The sequence below is a fragment of the Rhinolophus hipposideros genome (genome assembly GCF_964194185.1).
Source record: "Rhinolophus hipposideros genome assembly, chromosome: 14".
Lineage (NCBI taxonomy): Eukaryota > Metazoa > Chordata > Mammalia > Chiroptera > Rhinolophidae > Rhinolophus > Rhinolophus hipposideros.
This window is the reverse complement of record NC_138060.1, coordinates 38,746,051-38,769,763: the sequence shown is the minus strand read 5'-3', so window position 1 is coordinate 38,769,763 and position 23,713 is coordinate 38,746,051. Positions and strand designations below refer to the sequence as shown.

Below are 23,713 nucleotides of genomic sequence, written 5' to 3'. Positions count from 1 at the left end.
AACCAGATCCTAACTGATCTTTAGCTTCTGTCTTACTTCCCCTCTTGCCCTCTTCAATCTAGTCTTCACATAGCTAGAATAATCTTTTCCAAATATGAAGTTGGTCATCTTTTTCATTATTTTGTAACTTTACAGTGGCTTTTCATTACATATAAAATACAAATTTTATAAAAATTTGTATAAAACCCTATAAAACCCCAAGTTCTATGCCCCCTCTTTGTCCCACAGACCTCATCTTGTACTACTCCACTTTTAGCCTTCTAGCCATCTTGGTCTTTATTTTATTTTACTTTTTTTTTTTTTTTCTCTGAAAGCCTGCTTCTGCTCTAGGTCCTTTGCATGTTAGGCCCTTTGCCATAGATGTTTAAATGGCTAATTTTTTCTTGTTATTAGAATCACAAATCAGATATTATTTCTCCCTGCAGAGAGCACCCTCCCCTAGTCACGGATTGTCACATTATTCTGCTCTATTTTCTTTATAGATCTTACAGGTATCTGAACTTAGCTATTATGAATTTCTTTTCTTGTGTTTTCTCCCCTGACTCTACCCCTTCCACTTCCACCAACTTCATTCTGTTTTGTTCACTATGGTATTTCCAGGTACTAGAACAGTGCCTGGCACGTCACATAGTAGATTCTTTATAAGTAATATAAACAAGCTTCAAAATAGTAAATGGCCATCATATAGATGGTTTGATAATAGTATCATCAATATGTGTATTCTATCATCATTTTTTGCCTTGGAATACAAGAGCTTCTTATCTAGTCTCTCTACATGCACTCTTTTTCTCCCTACACCCACCTCAAATTGCTTCATTGCTGAAATTCAAGTTGTCTTTTAAAAGCTGCAAACCTTATCATGTTCCACTTCTCCTTAAAGCATTTCTTTCACTGGCTTCCTGTTCATCTTGACCAAAATCCTTAACATGAGGTTCACAAAGTCTTGGCACATGCTGATCCCTAGTGGAGTGCTCTTCATTCTTTCTTTGGTTAGTGACCTCTTCTCTCTGCTATGTGATTGTAGGTTGTGAAGTAGGTATGTGATGTAGGTTATGTAACTTAAAAATTCATCAAAGTTGCCATTGTACATCACTTAGACTGTCCTTCTCTTCTGCTAAAATTTTCAAGAAAATTAAGGATGTCTGGGACAGGTTTTGAGCTTTTGTTTACAACCATTGTATCACCAGTGCTAAAATATAGGAGGTGCTCAACACATGATTGTCGAAAGAATAAGAAAAGTAGAAAAGCTATCATGTGATTCAGGTGCATGAGTACAAGTGTGAATTAAATGCATCTATTAATTAGGTCTCATAATTACTTTGAATTATTTTTTTATACTCTGAAAGGACAGTTAAATTTTGTATATTACACATATCCTAGCAAGTTTAATGGAAGTCATTTTTTTTTACATATTTTTAGTCATTATCAGATTTAAAAAGTTATCTCTACTAATAATTATATTTTATCATAAAATGGTAAATGGAAATCAATTTATGGTTTTAGAATTTTTCTTTGAAAATCAGATTTCAGTACAATTCTTTAATGTCATAACAAAAATTCACAAAATAAGGTATTTTTATGGATCAATGAAAATATTTTTTAAAAAATTTATTTGAAGGAAATGGTAAGCATTAAAAATTTTTGGTATTGTATTTTAAGATTTTAGATTACCATATTTAATGTGATTTAGTATAGTAAATTGTAAGATTAAAGATATGTTTGAGAATACCTTAATTCTTCATCTGGGCTTTAGGATTTTATAGTTAAAATGCTTTTTATGCTTTTTACATAGATTTTTGATACAAGAAATTGTTCAGTTAGCTATCATTTAAAAGACACAAATAGGATTACTTAACTTGGTTCATGGATGGTAATTTCCATCCTTTAAATAGTTTCCATTTTATTTTCCATAACTAAAAGGGAGATATTTAACATTAACTATCTAAGTACTTGGGGTTAATGGGTGTCTTTACATTTTATGAGGTCTTGTCTACTAGATGATAAACCAATCTTAAAGAATCTAGCTCTGATTATAATGAATAGTGAAAATTGAAGTGCCCAAAGGCATCTAGTTTGTAGAAAAAGATACTACTGTTTTTATACATTGAAGAAAAAGAATAATTAATATAAAAATTTTACAGTTACTATTTGAAAGATTTATAGAGAATGAAATAGGATTTTAATACCAGATACACTCTATTTTATTTAGTAAATTATATAGCTTTTGTTGTGTATATTTATTTAGGCCCTGAATAGATAGTGTAATGTCAGGGTTAGAATTTCCTAAATATCAATTAGATTTTCTTTGAAATGCTGTTGTGTCTGTGTGTGGGTGTGGGGGTAGGGGGGGTGTTTCATTAAAACATTTCTAAGACTTTCTAAATCGTTTCTAAGTGTTTTAAGCAAAACTTTAAAAATGTCATTCAAAGTTTAAACCAAATCGTTTTATTTGTATTTTTAGTAAGAAAAAAATACAGCAAAGGGCAAATTATGTAGTAATTATACTTGGCCTTAATAGTCTTTCTCCAAGCTTAAAGAAATAATTTTCAGGTATTCTTTGTCAAAACATTAATTTCTGAGGAAGCTGTTCTCAAAATATATTTTGTTGTGTATCTACTTAGTGTAAATGTATTTTGTAATTGTCTAAATTACAGCATTAGCATTATGCAACTTTTTTGTAGTTAGGTGCTTTTGAAGCCCAGGTGGACACATAGGTGGACCACATAGGCCAAAAGCAGTGTTCTGCTCATCATCTCCAATGCACACCCTTCCCCCCCACCAATCAGTACATGACACTGGGCACTTTAGAGTAATATGCAGAGTTGGTAGCACTCAGGTTTTTTTTTGTCTTCTGCTTGATCACACTTATTGTACAACCCCTCTAGTGAATTTTTTTTATTTCACTTATTGTATTTTTCAGCTCCAGAAACCATTTCCTTTTATTATTTTTATCTCTATTGATATTCTTATTTTGTGCATTCATTGTTTACCTGATTTCCTTTTCTTCTTTATCCATGTTTTCATTTTGCTCTTTGAGCATCATTTAAAAAAGCTACTTTAAAATCTTGGTCTAGTAAACCTAATCTCTAGATTCTTCAGGGATAGTTTCTGTCAATTTATTTTTGTTCCTCTGATGATCTATGCTTCCTGTTTTTTCTGTATCTTTTGTGATTTTTGTTGTTGTTGTTCTTGACACCTGGACATTTTAATAGTGTAATTTTGTAACTCTGGATATCAGATTCTCCCCTTCACCGGGGTTTGCTAATTTTTATATTCTTTTGTCCTTGTGTCTAGTGATTCTCCTGAACTATTTTTGCAAATACTTATTCCTTAACATATGTAATCACTGAAGTCTTTATTTCTTAGTTTGTGATCAGCTAGTGTTTTAATAGGTTTTCTCGAATGCCAGTGGCAAACAACAACAGCAAAAGCCAACCAAAAACTAAACGTCTGTTTGTCTTTGCAGATTGGCTCTGTGTCATGATAGTGTTTCATCAGTTAGCCAGGCTTGCACTCATTCTAGTGATCAGCTTAAGATGGAGCTTAAGAGCCTCTGTTTCTTTCTGATCATGCACCTTGCCCTGGGCATGTGCATGCCTTCTACTTCCCCCTCGAATACCTGGGTGCTTTTGAGTATCCTAATTTCCCAAGTAAATTCTCACTAGCACTTGCTCCCAGGCCTTAGGTGGTCTATTTTATGTTCAGTTATAATCTTTTTGCCCCAGTCTTTTGCATCTGCTGGTTTTAAATTTGACTTGCAGTGGGTTCAAAAGCAATGCCCACCTCTTTTGTTGAGTTAGATGAAAAGAGATGAGCAGAGTGTGTCAGTCCTTCAAGTTAGAAAACATTTGCACAATAATTTGCAAACATGGTCTGTTCTCCCTCTGGAACCCCAAGTACTAGGCTCCCACACTGGAAATTGGCTTTTCTTATTGAGACTGCTGCTGCACTGGGCAGAGGATAGGGTAAGGGCAAGTAAAAATGCCACAAGGCTTTCAAGCTGCTTTTCTCTATTCATGGTTTATTTGTCCTTTTATAAATTTTTGACTGTTTTCCAGAGTTGTTTTGAAGTTGTTTTCAGTGTTTCTGTGAGAGGATGAAAATTTGGAGTTGTATACTCCACCACTCTGTTGATGTCATTTTGCTTTCTTTTTAAAAGAATTCTATTAATGATTTAATAGAATTAAATCTTATTTTATCTTCTTAAATTAAAATTATCCACTTGAAATTTTATTTATTTAAAATAGTTCCTGTGTATTTCTGTTTTACATCTTGAGTTTTCATTATTCAAAAAAATAATTTGAAAATATTACATAGAGAACCAAATATAGCCATTAAATCGTTAGATTGTAGATAAATTAACAACAATAGAGAAAATGGAAAATTACTAAAGTGTGGCCGGACGGCTCAGTTGGTTAGAGTGCGAGCTCTCAACAAGGTTGCCAATTCAATTCTCGCATGAGATGGTGGGTTGTGCCCTCTGCAACTAAGATTGAAGGACAACTCATTGAAGGTCCTGGAAAAGCACACTATTCCCCAATATTCCTTAATTTAAAGGAATGAAGGAGGGAGGAAGGGAGGGAGGGAGGGCAGGAGGGAAGGAGGGAGGAAAGGAAGGAAGGAAAATTACTAAATGCACAAATTTTCTATATTATAAGCACTGGCTCTCAGACCTAATGTGTCGTCCTGGATTTTAGCATAAATCATTAGCCTAGAGAAACTGTTGGTTACCTGATTCCTGAAATGAGATGATATCCTTAGTGTGGCTACTGTCATCACAGATGATGCTGAGTCATTATGCTTTGCCTTCACTGCCTGTCAACGTATGCATATACTTAATTCGTAGGTTTTTTTGAATCATTACTTTAAATGGGATTTTAAATGTAACTGAAACATATCAGTAGTAATGCTAGCTGGTTCGTTTAAAAGGCAGAAAAGGTTTTAGGTCTTCACACTAAAATTTATGCCGTCTTATCCTTTCACAACTAAAATGTGGTTACCCATAGCTTTGTTTTCAGTAAGTTTGAACCAAATATTTTCCCCCTCTTATTATTAAATATTCATCACATACACTTGGTGATATTTCTCATCAATTCAGAAATAAACGCTTTTTTTATTATGTAATACTTTTCAGAATTCATACCTAGTGTAATGTGATCTTAAAACTTGATGTTTTTTCCATGTAAACTGAAGGCACAGTTTAGTACATGTGCTTATTCTAGTCCTTTTTAACTTAACCCAGCTTAAAAATCTCTGGTTCTCCCTTCATGAGGCAGATGTTTGTTCATAATATGCACTATAGAAATCTATTATACACCTTTGTTTAGTGAGATTTCAACAGTGCACAGATAGATACTATAAATGCCCTTAAACATTACTGCAGTAAAAGCTAAAAAGGAGTCCACAATTTGATTTTCTTGTTTTGAAATTTAAGCTACCATTACACATATGATTGGCTAAATAAGTTAGATACATGTATATTAGTGGAAAATACTATGCTCTTTGTATCCTCATATAAAACATAACTACAAGTGTTTTTTTTCAAATCAGTCAGCTTATTTTAATTGTGAATATTATGAACTCGTTTTACAAACTTACCAACTAATGAGAAATGAATGTGTTAAGTAAATTTCAAACTGTAATAGTCACAAGTAATTGATGAACTCTCTATAAATATATGTTGAACAATGCTACACTATGTATAACATGATGTATACGTTATATATTGTATATAATTTATGCATTTATTTAAAATTTGCTCAATAAATATAACCAGATTTTTTGATTGGTTAGTTGACATTAAATACTGAATGCATTTAAAATCACAATGGTATTTAAAAACTGTGCTCTATTAAATTACTTTTCAAGCAAATGAAAGGAAGTGTGTTGTCTTAAAACACATTTAAGTATTTGTGTTTGATCATTCAGAGGTCTTTGTGTGAGATTAATGTGAGAGAGCGAGAGCGAGAGCAAGAAAGTTAGTTCTGAAAACTACCTGTGTATCCTTCGTACAGTTACTGCTGCCTAACTTAGTTCAAGAATCAGAATAGTAACCAAAAACATCATATTAAACTCTCTTGCACCCTCTGTTGTTATTTTTGGGGAACACTACACATACCTTCCCATGATTATTGATATTAGGCCTATTAAAATTCCTGACAAAATTAATACTTAATGTATTATACTTACCTCCAAATCAGATTGATAGTAAAATAATACTTGTTTTTAATTCTTATTTGTTGTTTCTTGTGTTACAGATATGTTTTTATTGTATAACAGCTTACAAATGAAAGATGAGCCTTTCTGTTTGTCTTTGATTTTTCCTAGTTACCAGTTTTAAGCCCCTCCAAATATTTCACACAAATGAGAGTCTCTATATACAATTTCCCAGAATTAAAAATTCTGTTGTTTGTTTCTTTTTTGTAGGACTTTCAATTAATTGTCAGACAGTTCATTCCCAAATAAAAGTCTGCAATCGTCCATATTAAAATTAAGAATTTATAACTGTAAGGAGCAGATGTTTTCATAAACATTTGCTATAATTAATTTCAACTAGAGGATTGAAGGAACAAAGCAGTTTTTCCCGCTTCAAAACTTTATAGCCTTTTCCTCATATAGCAAACTATGAAATCTTTTCTCAAATATTGTTTAGAAAAATAGTTGTACACCTTATTTGGTATGTTTTTGAGAAAGAAAAACTGCTTTTTTTTCTTTTTTACCATCCTTTGAAGATTACATTTAATGTGATATATGCATTTCAAAACAGGTATAAAATGAAGAACACTTTTGTAATACATTAAGATGATAAAACCTAGTGTTTAAAAACACTAAGTCTCTAAATTATTTGAAGGATTTTGTATCTGATCTGATAATATCAGCAGACGGCAAGAAATAGTCCATTGATGAGATTTTATGGTTAAATACATAAAATCATACTCTTTAGTTTTAATGGGAAAGAAGGTTCATGTTTTTAATATATGATATAGTGCTTATTCTGTGCTGATTATGGAGTGTTTCACAGGAAATGTCTGCAAGCTGTTAAATAACATGTGTTGTAGGAAATTTTCATTTATCAAGACAGAGTCTAATTTTCTTTAATTTTTTAAATTTATGTAATACCATTAATTTTTTAAAAAGAAAATGAAGTATGTTGAGAGAATAATCTTATGGTACCCATGTTTTCAAAGAATTAACAAAATATACCCAGCTAGATTGATTTTAAACGTTTAAGTGTTTGGGGATTATTTTCTTCTATAATAATTGTCAACATTTTCAAATTCTGTAATCTGTTTTAGGTTTTTTGTTTAATTTAACAAAACTGAAAGTGCATTTTGAAAAAAGCATAGAGTTTAAAGTTCAGTAAGTGAGCTCAACCCAGTTCTCATCCTTCTAAATACTTAGGTGCAGCTGCAAAGATTTTGAAGAGAACTAACATTCTTGACTAATCTGTCAACTATAAAATGTGCAAAGAAAAATAGGTAGCTGTCATTAAAATTACATTTCAGCTTTCAATAACCATTTAATGAGTAGCATAATTATATAAGTATGGTACCTTAAGTACTACACTCAATAATTAAAAATAATCTCATCTTTAAAGTGAAAGCTCTTTAATTACTATTTGACTTAACCAGGACCACTGTGATGATCTCTGATGTCACCTCAGTTTGTTCAAAGAGGATTAAAAGTATAAATTAAAATTGGATATATCATCCAATTATTGAACTTTAAATTTCATAAAAATGAATATAGCCTGATGTTTGCAAGTACATTACAGGAATTAGGAATGTAAAATGTAATCAGATTCTAGTTTTTATAATTTGTTTCTAAGAATAAATGATATGTTTTATAGTAGTACACTATGGTTTCATAAAAACTATACTTTGAAGTATATATTTTAAAATTTAAACTATTAAAATTAGATTTCTGTCAATGAGAATATATATTTTATATTGTGACATTGGTAAGCATTTTTTAACTTCTTTAACAAGTTTATTTGGATTCTATAATCTTTAAACTGATAGGTATGAATTTGTTCTAAATCTGATTTTTATAAAGATGCCAGTTTCTTGAATGTAAATGTGTTTTTAATGTTTGGTATTTCCTAGTGCGGCAGAAATACCTTTTGATTTTTTTTTTGATTTTTTTTCTTTCATTTATTTTAAACTTTTGACCAAAGTTAAAACCTAGAGGTTTAGAAAGAATATTAAAGTGTATTCAAAGCTCACTAGAATGCATTCTTCATCTCTACCTCCTAAGTCTGCTTTCTCTTTTACCTCTCTGCTTAACAGATTCCTAGATAGTGGAGAACAGGGTTCTGGAAAGCATTCTGGGTCTGCTCTTTGCCTGCCTCCTTTGACTGTACCAGTGGTCAAGATGGGTGACTCGGTCACTAACAAAAAGTTGCCCTCTGTTTATAAACATTAGTGTATGATTACATGATTTATAAATTTTGATTTGTCTGTGATTCATAACAAGAAAATGTCTGTACTGTACTTCATTTGTTCCTGTTAGCAATTACTTCGGTAGTATTCCTATCCAAATTAGGAGCAGTGGTGCTGGGCTGTATTTTAGCGTCAAAATACATTTTTGGCTTAAAGGGCTCTGATTACAAAAGACATTTTGGAGAGGTAAAAGGGGATATTTGCTTTTTGACTCAATATACTGCTTAGAGTTGTCACACAGTAGCTTTTCAACTGAACTATTCAGTTTTATAATCTCCATTATTTCAGTGTTTTTAAATTTTTTTTCCAGGAGATTCAAATAAAAATGGAAGAAGAACAAGTTCTACTTTAGATTCTGATGGGACTTTTAATTCCTATAGGTAGGTGATGAATACAAAGATAAATAATATTATAAAATAATGTACAAAATACCTAATCTTACAGGATTCTAATTTTAGAGTAGTAAGGAGCTGCAACCTGTACTTTAAAAATATGACAAATGTAAAAATTATTGTGATACACAATTGCTCTGCAGACTTATTGAGTAATGGAAAATAACATTCTAAGTTCTTGAATAAATGGACTTTTTGTAAATACCTGTTGTTAACCTATAGTAGGATAATTAGAATGAATGTACATGTAGTATTAAGCTTCATTAAAATCCATTTTTGTTTTTCTAGTATATTTGTTATAGTGCTAAAGGTTTCCTTTTGTTTAAGTTTCCTGCTAAAATGAAGAGTACTGTTTATGCACATCTAAGAGAGTATAAAATGTAATCTGTGGTTACATTAAGTGCTGTTTGTTAATATCCCATTTGGCTCTTCAGGGAACAGGGCAGTTATGTCTCAATTAGTGATTTTTAAAAAAAGGATACATTAGTTAAGAAAACATGTATCTTATCTAGTCTTTTGTTAATATTCTCATTATAACTTGAATTTGCTTGAATAAGTGTTCATAGACTTTGTACCTTCATAACAGAGAAACCTAGGAAGAAGAAAGATTAAAGTATTTCCAGTAATATTTGAAAACGTATAAGCTGAACCAAAATGATATAAGATACTAGGTTTTCTTCTAGGGGAAAAAACGTACAGATTCAATAATACATTTTGGCATTATAGATAGCAATGCAGATTCCTAAAGAAATACTTGAGTGGAATACAGTGTCCTTATGGTTAACTGGTTCTGATACTTGTGTAATAACACTAGAAAATATATGCAAGAACCACTGTACACTTGGAAACGCATTTGAATATTAAGCTGTCACTCCTTTTATAATAAACATGGAATTTATGCTCAGAATCTTTATATTTTTATTTGAATACATATTCGTATTCCCAATTGGAACTGTGTCATTTGTTTGTTCAGATCCCAGGCAAGCTTTTTAACATCTAGAGTAAGGCCTCGTATACAGGAAGCATTTAATAAGAATGTGTTAAATGTGAAAGTTTTTACAATTTGTTTATGAATTCTAGAAATGAGATGGTAATTGAAACACTTGACATCTTTATTTTATACCAGTTGGGGTCTGTATAAATAATCAGTCGTTCAAGTGTCACAGATACTACAAAAGGCTTATGTTCCTTCCCATGGTGTTCTAGAGGTATTATCACAGCAGTAAAGCTTATATGTTGCCCTTATATTTTCACTGTACCTGATAAAGGTTGGAATTCTCCAAATCCTTCTTTTATTGCTGAAGTATGATATAAACTTTGAATTTGACATGTTAAATAATAGGTAGAATCCTACATCTGAACATGTTACAGCTGATCACACCAAAAAAAGGCGAATATAAAAGATAGTTTAGTAAATATTCATGATTTGGCATGTAACTGAGGAATATTAATATGTAATTTATGTGAAATCTTTGGTGGTAATATCATTATTAGATATAAATACAATAAATAACCAAGACAAAAAGATAATAAAGATGTATTTCAAAGGAAGGAAAATCTATTATGTGTATAAATTTCGTTGGTGAATTATATTTTACAATTACATTTGTAGTTTAGCTAATTATGGTAAATAATGGATATAATATAAAGTTAAGAGAAATGTTTTAATGTGAATTCACAGTATTATCTTATAGTTTATTTTCTTCTTGAATAGTTTTAAGATTGATATATCTTAGTATTATTGAATGATAATTGTATTTTGAAAATGAACTACTAATGCAGCTTTGCACAATAAATACTAATGTTGTTAACTAATATATTTTTAATCAATGCCTGTCAGTGTTGTAATGTTAGGATATTAATTTATTGTTGTGATTAAAAAGGCAAGATAAAAAGCTCAGGTAGAACAGTATATAAAAACAAGCTTTTAATAGTTGGCAGGTCAGTGCTGTTATTAAATAGTATTATAGTATTTAAGGTGTAAAATGAATATTTTTCTACTCGGTAGGCAATATCTCTTACAATATAATGAGCTTACTGTGAATTTGACACTTGGGTTAAATGCAGAATTCATAGAAGCATAGCTCTGGGGTATATTTTCATATTAAGGTTAACTGATAAAATCTAGGAATTGTTGCAGAATTACACTAAAATGACAACAGAATTGTCAGTAAAATAACTTTTGAAAATAAAAATTATTTTTCTCTTGCCATCATAGCTCTTTTTAACTAACTAGAAATAGGTTTTTGGTAAAACGTGAATATTCCTACCCTCAACCATCCTAACAATTCTGCCTTTGTATTATTTAAACTGCTTCAGAAATCCTGACATTCCTGCACAGTGCCAGTTCTAGCTGGCAGCCTACTATGAACATGCTCTCGCTCATATACTTGTATCCGGGATAATGATAGGCTTTAGTGTGTCATCTGTAAAATGGACATTATAATGTCTAAACTGCTTCCTTCTCACAACTATTATAAAGACGAATTAGATAAAACTTATAAGAAAAAGCCTTTTGAAAATCTAAATGCAGAGACATGGCATATTATTATTCTTGGTGCTTACCTACTGTAAATGGTCAGCTTTGTGGCTTTAGTCTTTATTTAACCCTCCAACAGGTGTGTATGCATCTTTTTATAGCATATGCTGAGGTTTTATTAACTTTTAAATTCAGTCTTGAATTAGCCACCTAAGTGTATATCTTTCCATTATGTGTATTATTGTGATCTGAGATTTTCAGTTTCAAAAGGGTATAGTCTGTTTTTTTGTTGTTATTTTGTTTTTTTGTTTGTTAATAATACCTAAACATAGTGAGTCGGTTCAAATCCTGACTCCAAATACTCTGGAGACTTTGGACAAGGTTTCCCGTCACTTTCCTCCCTCTAAAATGGCCATAATAAAACACACTTGTGAGGAGCTAATGGGATAATGTCACATGGTAAATGCTGGAATGAATATTAGCTGCTTTTGTCTTCCAGTTGATGTCATCGCCCTTGTCATCCTCGTTAACTTTTTGGTAGCGTAGAATTTTTTTCTTACAGTTCTCTAATATAGAGACACCAAAAGAAAGATTTAAAAATGTGTCTTACAGGAAAATGACTTTTATCTGTTAGCAGAGAGAACTAAGAACAAGCTTAACCTGAGGCTCGAAATTCTCAATCTCTGAGACAATATTCTACATTGCCTTTGTATAACAAAATTGTACACATAGTAAAGATAAAAGGAAGATGTTTTACTATTAGTGTAAGTTCAGAGATGGGTTTTGGAATTTTGACAAATAAATTATGAAATTTAAAATCGATGGACCCTAACTATAGCTTTGTTAGGCTAATGCTCATAGATTTGTTTTTCATAGGCTAGGAGGTTTTACTTTGGATTTGTGTCTTTTGTGGTTTTTGCTGCATTGATTCAAGATAGAGTACAGCTTCACTTAACTCCTAAGGCACCAACCAGTATGATTATCATATATGGTGCCTGGGTAATAGACTACATCTTGCTTTGGAACTTTTTGTTAAAATTTGATCGTATACTCCTAACTAATTTGCAGGTGATGTGTTAAAATGGCAAATGAATAAGAATTGAGAAGATATTATTGGTTTATGCATTATATAGTAAGTTTTTTAGAGACTAATTTTAATGTTTTCTGTCAGATTGTATGAGCTTTCTCTATTTCATATCTAACCATTAAAACTGAGAGACCCCTTGTTGGGTATGAAAGAAAAGTAGTTTGCCAATTAGCAGTTTACAATATATGTTTAACTAAGTGACTGTCGCACAAGGCCACATGGTAGAAAGAATATTGTCTCACTACCACCCCCACCCCTTGTTCCCAAGGGCAGCTGACCTTCTCCTCTCCAAAGAGGCGAGCCCCTTGCCAGCACATATGACTACAGACTATTACATTAATCTGTTTAGCTGTAGTACCAGCTGCTTGCATGTTTTTAATTATCTTATTAGATGGTAAAACAGTGACCTATGAAATAAATTGAAGGTGAACATTTTTAAATTTTCCTTTTTTTACCCTAAGTTTCTAAATATCTTTATTGATCAAGTTATAACTTTCTCTAAAAGTTCATAGGAAGTCTATATGGTTTTTGAGTCAATGTAATGCTTTAAGTATAATGTCATAATTCCCAATATAGAAAATAACTTCATTTTTGTTTCATTAGGTTGTATTTATATAGCCGTAAATCCATGTTAAAACCCATTGGTTGATTTTCTAGATTCTGTATATACACTAGTAAATCATCTAGCCTGCTCTAATTATTCTTAAATTGTAATTGCACGTGGTACTGTTTTTTAGTATATTTTCCCAAAATGTACTATTAGGAAAGATGTACTGTCTTCTAGATTTTGACAATGGATACTTTTCAAATCAGACCTTGTAAATGAAGTGTTGACTCTATGAGACACAGTTCAAAATAATAACAACGAATGGTGGTTCAGTTACAAGTCCGAGCCAATAAACGAAGACTATAATAATTTAGTTATAAATCCTGGTGTTGAATTTAAAAACAATGGTAGTTGAATGCAGAAGGATTGCAAAATACTTATGTATGTCTTTTGAATTAGTAAAGCCTACAACTGGTATAAGAAGGTGACTTGAGACTTGAAACATTTATAGAGATCTTGAATACTTATAAAACAACACATTGTATTTTTTAATTAAGAAATATTCGTACTTTTTGGCTTCTTATTTTCCCCTTGAAACAAATACTGTATTTCATATTTCAAAAGAACTTATATTGAAGAAATAAAGGGAACATTTTCCCTTTCTGCATTTTATTTTGTTTCTTTTAAGGAAAGAATGTAAAAACCCACTTGGCTCTAACAAGGTGGTGGTATTTCTTAACAGCAACCAGAGCTTCCAAAGTTGCCTCTTTTTCTCAATATCATACGTTCTGTACCCCATAGAGTCAAAGCTGTTTAAGTTTAGTTGGTTTAGCTTTTTAAATCTAAAAGTTAAATCTTTTTCTGAATAAGAAAAATATATTAATTTGAACTTACTTTAGTCATATAAATTTTAAAAATAAGATTTCAAGTTGCACCACAAAGATTTTCATGTATCCTCTTTATATGTAATATAATTTGAGAGGAAATAGGAAACATCCTTAAATCCTTTACATTTATTTTTGATATAATACCTTTTTTGCATTTGTATGAAAGAGGGCCTCATATCTCTTGAAATAACAATAAAGCAGTGATTCAAAATATTACAGTAGAGCTAATAGGGCAAAAACATGCTTTGGATTTAAAATTCAGAAATCTGGGTTCTGGTTACACCCTTAGTATAAGTTTGTAAATCTGTTATTTTTAAGAATATGAAGTTGTAGAATCATTTGATTTGCTGAAAGTTATACTGTGTTAGTCCGTTCAGACTGCTATAACAAAATACCAGAGACTGGGTAGGTTATAAATGAAAGAAATTTATTTCTCAACAATTCTGGGAGCTGGGAAGTTTAAACATTAAGGTGCTGGCAGATTGGGTATCTGTTGAGAGCCCACTTCCTGGTTCCTAGACAGAGTCTTTTCACTGTGTTCTCATGTGGCAGAAGAGGTGAGAGAGCTCTCTGGGGGCTTCTTTTGTAAGGGCACTAACACCATTCATGAGGGCTCTGCCCTCATGACTTAATAATCTCCCAAACGCCCTACCTCCTCACATGATCACATTGGGTGTTAGGATTCAGCAAACGAATTTGGGGGGTGGGGGCCAGGGAAACACATTCAGTCCATGGCATATATGGAAGAAAATAGAGACCAGCCTGAATTCCCCATCCCACTCCATCACCACTTGTCATCTTAAGTTCCTAAGGCCTTTCCATTTTAATTATTTTTTTCCCAGGGCATCATAGCTTAGTAAGTAAAGGAGAAAGGAAGGCCTAGAATTAGGGTTACTTTCCTGATTCTTAGATCATTGTTTTTTCTCACTTTGATGTGCTCCCTGTATTTGGTTGAGAATCTATATAATTATATGTCACAAACTCTTTAAGTTCTTAATAGACATATGGTTTAGGGAAACAATTTGGAAAAGCACAGGGGTAGAAATAAAACAGACTAAAGTTTACACCCTAGCTCCACTGCTTACTGATTATGTGACCTTAGGCAAGGGAATTAACCTCTGAATCCTAGTAACCTCGTTTGTAAAATTGTAATGTTAACAGCTCCTATATCATAGAGTCTTAGAGAGCGTACCTACAAATGTATAGGACAGCTCGCTTGATTACCTAACATGTAGTAAGTAACAAATACTAGTTTCTTCACCTTTCCTTTCTTTCTCTCTTTTCTAAAATTTTCTTTAAATTTTAATCAACTTTTTCACCTAACAGAGTTGTCTTTTGTCTCAGAAGAGTATTTTAAAAATTCTATACAGTTCTAAAGTGGCAATAAATGATATTTAAGGATCAGATCTGTAGTTATCTATAAAAGATCAGATCTACAGATATCTATAGTTATCTATAGTTTATGTAAAGAGGAATTTTTATAAAAGCCATGCTTACATTTAGTCTCACAATCTCTTTATCAAGTATTACGTCTGGTTTCCATATTTGCTCAAGGAGCACCACAACCTTTATAATTAAATTATAATTTCAGAGAGCACAAAATACATAACCTTTGCATTTTCAAGAAACCAAAATCAGAATATTGCCTTTTATTCTTATCTCCATAGTAGAGCCACATTTGAGAGAAGAAATGAAAATCATATTTGAATGATTAATAAATAAATACATCTTGAAATAACTTTATTATTCTTTATGATGGTGGAACTGGTCAATATCTATGCCTCTTTATAATACACAATCTGTCTGAACTAATTATTGATGACTTAAGGCTCTGGAAATGTGTTACTGCCTTCCTTTTAAATAATTAACTGGTTTGTTTTCATATACATTCACATGTCACATAACAATGTTTCAGTCAACGATGGACTGCATATACAACAGTGGTCCCATAAGTAATTTTCCTCCACAATCAGCTTATCTAGAGTTTCCAAAAAGTCTTAAGCTACCTTCACAACAGCACTCACAGACTCATCACTCACTTGCACATTATGTAATAAGTAACGATTCTTGAATTGTTTAAGCCATCCAGAACTAGCGGTAAATTCAACATCATAGTCAGGTAAGCCTTTTCTTTCAACATCGCTAACAAACTTTCTCCTTTGGCAATGATTGTCATGGTGGTGAGAAAAATGTGCTTCTGTGTCTGGTCTTCAATCCAGGTCATTAGAAATTTCTCCATGTCTGACACAGGCCCTTCTTGAATTTTTGTTGGTTTCACTGCCTTCAATGAAGCAGATCCTGTAACAGCCATAAGATGATCAGAGAGCTGAAAAATTCCTGTTGCATAGTGACATCTTAGCCATTGTAGCGCAAAACACTACTCACGTGTTGTGATGATGCTTGGTGTAAACAAACCCACTGTGCTGCCAGTCGTATAAATGCAGCGCATACAATTAAGTACAGTACCTAACACTGGAAGATGATAATAAGTGACCGTGTAACTGGTTTATGTATTTAGTATTTAGAATACTCATCATCATCACTTAGAGTGTACTCTTTCTATTTATTTTAAAAACATAGTTTACTGTGAAACAGTATGCCATGTTATGCCAGCAGCAGCCTCATACATTCCATGCATCATTTTCTCTTTGCTTGATTTAATCTCATTTTGTTTTATTCATCCTGGCCCCTAAGCATACAAAATGTACTGCTAATGTTGCCAATGAGAGGCCACATTGAGTGATTGACCTGGAAATGAAATTAAAAGTGATTAAAGACGACAAAGGTGGAAAATCAGTGATGGTTATTGCTTGCCAGTCAGGCATGTCCCATACCACCGTAGCTGTGATCTGGAAGAACAAGAACCAAGTGATGGAGGCCGTTACAGGATCTGCTTCATTGAAGGCAGTGAAACCAACAAAAATTCAAGAAGGGCCTGTGTCAGACATGGAGAAATTTCTAATGACCTGGATTGAAGACCAGACACAGAAGCACATTTTTCTCACCACCATGACAATCATTGCCAAAGGAGAAAGTTTGTTAGCGATGTTGAAAGAAAAGGCTTACCTGACTATGATGTTGAATTTACTGCTAGTTCTGGATGGCTTAAACAATTCAAGAATCGTTACTTATTACATAATGTGAAAGTGAGTGATGTGTCTGTGAGTGCTGTTGTGAAAGTAGCTTAAGACTTTTTGGAAACTCTAGATAAGCTGATTGTGGAGGAAAATTACTTGCCAGAGTAAATATTCGATATGGATGAAACCTCTCTTTTCTGAAAACAGATTTGTGTAAGGGCTTTCATCCATAAGGAGGCCAGGTCAATGACAGACTTCAAGGCGTTTAAGGACTGGATAACAGCGTTGCATGGGGGCAAGGTTGCAGGCTCCAAATTCAAACCTTTTGTTATCTTGGGCAGTGAGAATCCCAGGGCTTTCAAGCATGTCAATAAGCACACACTGCCCATGTTTTACGGAGCAATAAGAAGTCGTGGATGGAAACTAATATAAAATATTGAATGTCAACTGTAATTTAAAAAATAAATACATATATACATAATACATACATATAAATATATGGTCATGGGATGTAAAATACAGCACAGGGAATATAGTCAATGGTATTGTAATACATGTACAGTGTCAGAGGGGTCGTAGACATGGTGGGGTCATCACTTTGTGAGGGGTGTAAATGTCTAATCATGTTGTTTTGTACACCATGTTTGTTTTGAACTACTACTACTACTAGTACTACTAATAATAAAAAGTCACAGATGATCCAGTTCCTCTTCCAAGATGCCATCCTAAATTGCTAAGCCAGTAAAATGGAGAAGTATTATTTGAAGAATAAAATAGCTTTCAAGATTTTGCTTATTATTGATAATGCTCCCGTACATCCTCCTTTTATTGGTGATTTTCCCCCAATATTAAAGTGGTGTTTCTCCCTCCAAAAACCACCTCTTTGATCTAATCAATAGGGCAAGAAGTTTTAGCAGTTTTTAAAGCCTACTGCCTGAGGATGACCATTGCCCAGGCTGTTGCTGAGGAAGACACTGATGCCATTCCTGAGGGATTACACCATCTGTGACGGCATCAAGACCCTTGCTTGTGGTTGGGACGATGTTTCCAAGGAGTGTATAAATGGCATCTAAAAGAAGACACTCGAGAGGTTTGTCCATGACTTCAGAGGATTTGTCAAGGGTGAGGAGGCTGCAAAAACCAACAAGGCTGTGGTTGAGATGGCAAACAACTTGAACCTGGGCGTGGAAGGGGATGACATTGAAAACCCCCTAGTGCTGGTTCCTGAGGTACTAACTAACGAGTTGTTAAACAGGATCAGGAACTTATCGCTGAAAAAGCGATAAGAAAAAGGAAACTGCAGGAGAAGCAAAAGAAGACCCCCAAGAAAATTCACAGTGAGGGGTTTAGCAGAGTTTTGCAAACCTCAACAAGCTCCTTAAAAAGTTTGAAAACAAGACCTCAACACTGAAAGATTTTCATTAAAGGAATGTCCATGGTGGATTATTTGCATATAAAATCTATGAGGAAAAAAAGAAACAAACCAAGCAAACCACTGTGGACATACTTCTGAAGAGTGGCACCTCCTGAAGAAGAGCCCCAGGCAGTTCCTTCAGAAGTGTTCCAGACAAAGGCATTTGTAGATGACAGCTCCATGCGTGTTACTATCTGAAGACCTTCCAGTGGGACGAGATGTGGAGGTGGAGACAGTGATATCATGATCCTGACCGAGTGTAGGTCTAGGCTAATGTATGTGTTTGTCTTAGTTCTTAACAAAAAATAAAAAATAAAATAAAATAATTAAATAGAAAAGAAGCTTATAGAATTATAGAAAAGGATATAAAAGAAGAAAATATTCCTGTACAGGAGTACAATATGTGTTTAAGCTAAGTATTATTATACAAAAGAGTCAAAAATTTAAAAAAATAAAGTATTCAGTAAAAAGTTTACAGTAGGCTAAGGTTAATTTATAATTGAAGAAAGAAATACATTTTAATAAATTTAGTGTACCCTAAGTGTATACAGTATTTATAAAGTCTAAGTGGGGTACAATAATGGCCTTTACATTCACTCACCACTCACTCACTGACTCACGCAGAGCAATTTCCAGTCCTGCAAGGTCCATTCATGGTAAGTGTTCTAAACAGGTGTATCATATTTTTAAATCTCTTATATTGTATTTTATGGTACTTTTTCTATGTTTAGATACGTTTAGAAATACACATACTTACCCCTGTGTTATAATTGTCTACAGTATTCAGTACAGTAACATTCTGAACAGGTTTGTAGCCATACAGCCTAGGTGTGCAGTAGTCTGCAGCATCTGGGTTTGTGTAAGTGCACTCTATGATGTTTGCACAATGAGGAAATAGCGTGAGGATGCATTTCTCAGAACATATCCCCATCACTAAGTGACACATGACCGTGTAACCTTAAATCAATATAACCCAAGCTGACTTGAGCATACATGTTAGAGTTCCTTTCTTTATCCAGAAGCCCCTTCAAGCCCTTTGTATTACTTGTCGCTAGGCTTTAGGGGAGGTTTTGTTTTTGTTTTTTTTTCGTATTTGTTTATTTACACTGTCAGCTGCAAGCTCCAGTCATCTAAAAACTGTAAATGTTTATCTTTGAAAAGACAGGCATACATTTGAAATATGAGGATAAATAGCTCTGAGTCAGGCAGCTCCGAGAGTCCCTTCCCCTGGACACACTTCTGTTTTCCCCACTGGCCCCAGTTGAATGTGCCCACTGTCAGCCCCCGGAGGTTTTGTAAGTAAATTTGTTAACATTAGGATGTTGGGCTTTTTAGGTATGGTAGTGAAATCGACAAAATTAAATATTTTGTCAGTGATGTCGAAGTGTGTTGCTGGATCTATAATTTGAGAAAATAATGCATAGAATTAGGGTTTAGACTTGGAAAGTTATATGAGGTGTGACACTAAAGTTCACGAACTCATCCTAGAAAAAGTGCTACCTACCTCATTGCTGAATATCACTGTGGTCACCTTTGAAGTACTCCCTTTGGGAAGCTATGCACCAACGCCAGCACCTAGTCCACCCTTCAAAGCAATTTTGGAACTCTTTCTGGAATGGCCATCAGAGCAGTCACCGTGTTACCCTTGATGTCCTGAGTATCATCAAAATGTCTTCCTTTCAATATTTCCTTAATTTCTAGTAGAGAAACAAGTCATTGGGGGCCAGATCAGGGGAGTGCGGACGGTGCTCCAATACGGTTATTTGTTTACTGGCTAAAACTCCCTCCAAGACAGTGCCATGTCAGCTGGTATATTGTGATGCAAGAGCCATGAATTGTTGGTGAAAAGTTGAGGTCGTCTAACTTTTTCACGCAGCCTTTTTAGCACTTCCAAATAATAAACTTAGTTAACTGTGTGTCCAGTAGGTACAAATTCATAATGAATAATCCCTCTGGTATCAAAAAAAGGCTAGTAACATCATTGCAACAAGTTCGCAAACTTAATTAAAATTTTACAAAAAGCTTGCTATTTATATATTGGTCTGCTTTATAGTTATATTGTTAGCTCTATATAATGCTTAATTTCTGACTTTTAATTTGGTGGACAGTTTGTAACTTTCAAAGATATAATTTAAGGGTGAAATTTTCATAGAATATTTTAACAGAAATTGATTTAACAGTATTTGTCTATTTTCTATATCAGGTTTACCTTACCTTTTGGGAAAACGTGTCAGTAGTTAATAATCCAAATTTTCATTTTATATTTAATCCAGAGCTTTATATAAGTGCTTTTGTGCTGTGGTGGGGGGGCGTTTTTTTTGTTGTTGTTTTTTTTTTTGGTTCAAGAGAGATAACGTATCTCAATCATTCTGCAAATCTTTATTGTAGATTCATTTATAGCCAGTGTACTAAACCTCCAAGACCCAAAGAGGAATAAAACAGATCCTACGTCTGGTGTCCTCATGATTTAGGAGGGAAGACAAACATGAAAGGAACTAACAGATGATGACAGGTGTTACAATGGGGACATTTTACTAACAACTAGAGGAATACCAGATGGGGTAGTTAAAACTCAGGGATGGAGTGGTGGGTGGTAAGCAGGAAGATATGTTTGATAGACATTCTAGAGAAACAGGAGTTTTCTGTGAGGTAAACAATAGGAACAATCTTCATTTTCTACTCTTTAGCTATACATTCCTTGTTGTTTTTTTGCACTATTAGAATGGGAAGATTCGATTGGCCTTATGTTTGTCAGTGACAATTATGTTCTTACTTTTAAGGATAGCTAAAATGACTTACACAACATACATATATATATATATATATATATATATATATATATATATATATATATACATATATGTGTGTGTGTGTGCGCATCTTTTAACTGTGGTGACATTGTTATTTTGCGTGAACTGCTATTTCGTGCAAAGTTTTAGGTTTCAGTATATCATAGATGTTTGATATATTTGAATCAATGATCAAAAACTTTAACTGGGACTTGAAACATGTATCTTTAAGTTGCACAAAATTACAGAAAGTAGTTGATAATAATACAATTGAGAATGAATATTACTTGTCTAGAAATATGGGGAAAATTGATAAAGAAGCTATGGAATAAAAAATAGACTGCTAATGAAGAAATATTTGAAATTTAAAAGACGTCCTTGTATCATCTGAACATATGGACATAGATTTCTTTCCATGATTATAGATGCAATGTTCTGAGATAGATATAGAAGTAGTTTATAGTCTGGTTGACGTATTCTCTAGGACTCTCAAAGATTGTATTTCGAGCTACTGTTCACATTAGGAAAGTAATTCAGATGACATGCCCAAGTCTCTCAACCCATTTGAAGTAAAACAGGATAGTTCAACACCATCTCTTAATTCTCATTACAAGTTTTTAATGTGCTTCTAGATCTTGAAGTTCCCTTGAGCAGGAGAGTTTTGCTATCACTGAACCAGGCACAGACCTCTCATTATTTTGATTTTGTTCAATCCACAGTAATAAATTTATAAGCTCTGTAGTATCTACTGTTGTTTCCTTGACCTCTCCACCTTAGCATGGGGTCACACCCAGAGGCTGCTTCTCCCCTTTGTATTCTAACTGTGTATGTAGGTTAAACAGGGACTGTTTTTCAAGTGAGAGATTTGGGAGAGTGTGAAGGGAGTAGGATAAGTAAATAAAGCCAGAGTGGTCTGTTTGGCATTTGTAATACTGCCCGCATCCCTGGGGGCAGTTTCTCCCACTGCCACCTGGGTTGCTAATGGACCCTAGAAAAGGAACCCCGTTTTCCTGCCTCTATATCTCTAGGTGCCATTCCTAATCATAATATTTTTAAAGACTTTAGAAAAAAATTTGAACTTTGTTAGGATGGTGCTAATTTTAAATTTTATAGTAGCATTCCATGTTTCCATAAATGGAAACATCTCATGGATTCATATAAAGATGTCTGTGGCCATATAATTAAATTTTATGTGGCATGCATTTGGGAATATCTGAATTACTGAACAGCAAATAACAAAAGGCCTTTTTATGAAGTCAGGACTTAGATTGGGTTTTTCTGAAGTAGATGAATTTTCAAATATACAATTTCAGCAATGGATGTTTTTATAACATGTGATTTCATTTGGGCAAGGAAGTCATGAGAAAATGGTTTATCTTCCACTGTAATACAGAGCAACTGTTTTAAAAAAACAGTAATAAAAAGACTACTCCCACTGTCTTTCTAGCCTACATGGGAAGCAGAGTGAAGACTCAAAATAGGTCTCTACCCGAGTTCTTCATTTTAGTGTTTTTCCCACCCCTCTGTCCCTCACCCTCAAAACTGGTGTTAAGAAAAGGGATTTCCCCCCCTCTTCTTTCGATATACAGTAACACATCAGTTATTCAGAGGTCAAATTTATAATAGCGTCCACAAATTAGAATATAGTCATACAGAAACTTAGAAATAGGTGGAAAATATTCGATTGACCAAGATGTTTGTTCATTAAAGTATAGGAGAGCCCGTTCACCCTTATCCTGCTTCCACCTCATCTTCTCATTTTTTTTTAATTAAAAAAGATTGTGATAGTTTGTGATATTGAAATAGTGAAGCTAGAATGTATAACAGTTTAAAGTCTAGTTTGTTGTCTTTATTTTTAAAAAGACGATCTGAGCAAATGACAGACGTGTACAGATTTAGAATTTTTAAAACCTAATGTGTAATCATTACACACATTGGTAGCTGATAGCCTGACAAGGATGGTCATGAGAGAAATGCCACTAAAAACAGCACGGGAAACTCTAAAAACAAAGCAGTGTGGAGTTATTTCATATAGCGGCAAATAGCGATGCATTTTCCAAATATGTCCTACATCTGGACAAAAATTCCTTTAAGTCTTGGAAATGTTTTGATGTTCTGAACATTTTTGTGTTGAGAAAAAAAAATCACTTATATGGCATACATTGGCCTTTCATCATGCTGGGTAAATGAGGCATTCAAGCATTTTTTTTTTTAATTGGTGAGTTTTTTTTCTTCCTAATTATGAATGAGTGAGATTTTCTAGAAGTCCTTGGGTTGGGGATATTAATATTTTCTTACCTTTTCAGAGACCCATGTGAAATTATTTGCCCAGGCACATTAATCCAAACAAATTATAATATACATATTAATTTTAAACTAAAGTTTATTTTTAACATATGGCCCGTTTATCTTCCTTTAAAATTCCCATTACCTCGATCTGTGAGTCAATCTGTTGCTGAGTATGGTTATATTAGACTTGTGATCCAAATCTTGTGTCTGGTTTCTAGCCTTGATCATTTTTGATAACTTATAGATATATCACTGTCATCACTAAAGATTTGCTTTCCTAACTTTTATGTGTGTGTGTATGAGAGAAGAGG

General features: G+C 33.3%; 1 protein-coding gene across 7 annotated transcripts in view; it reads left to right on the top strand.

Moving 5' to 3' along the window:
• TBC1D5 (TBC1 domain family member 5) overlaps positions 1 to 23,713 on the top strand; it is a 503,965-nt gene that overhangs the window by 255,008 nt on the left and 225,244 nt on the right. For 6 of the 7 annotated variants that reach the window (XM_081072580.1, XM_081072576.1, XM_081072581.1 and 3 more), the window contains one exon: positions 8,752 to 8,821. The exons of the other annotated variant lie outside the window; for it this stretch is intronic. In XM_081072580.1, coding sequence (XP_080928706.1) covers positions 8,752 to 8,821 — 70 coding nt within the window. The remainder of the gene's footprint in view (positions 1 to 8,751; positions 8,822 to 23,713) is intronic. 7 annotated transcript variants of the gene reach the window in all.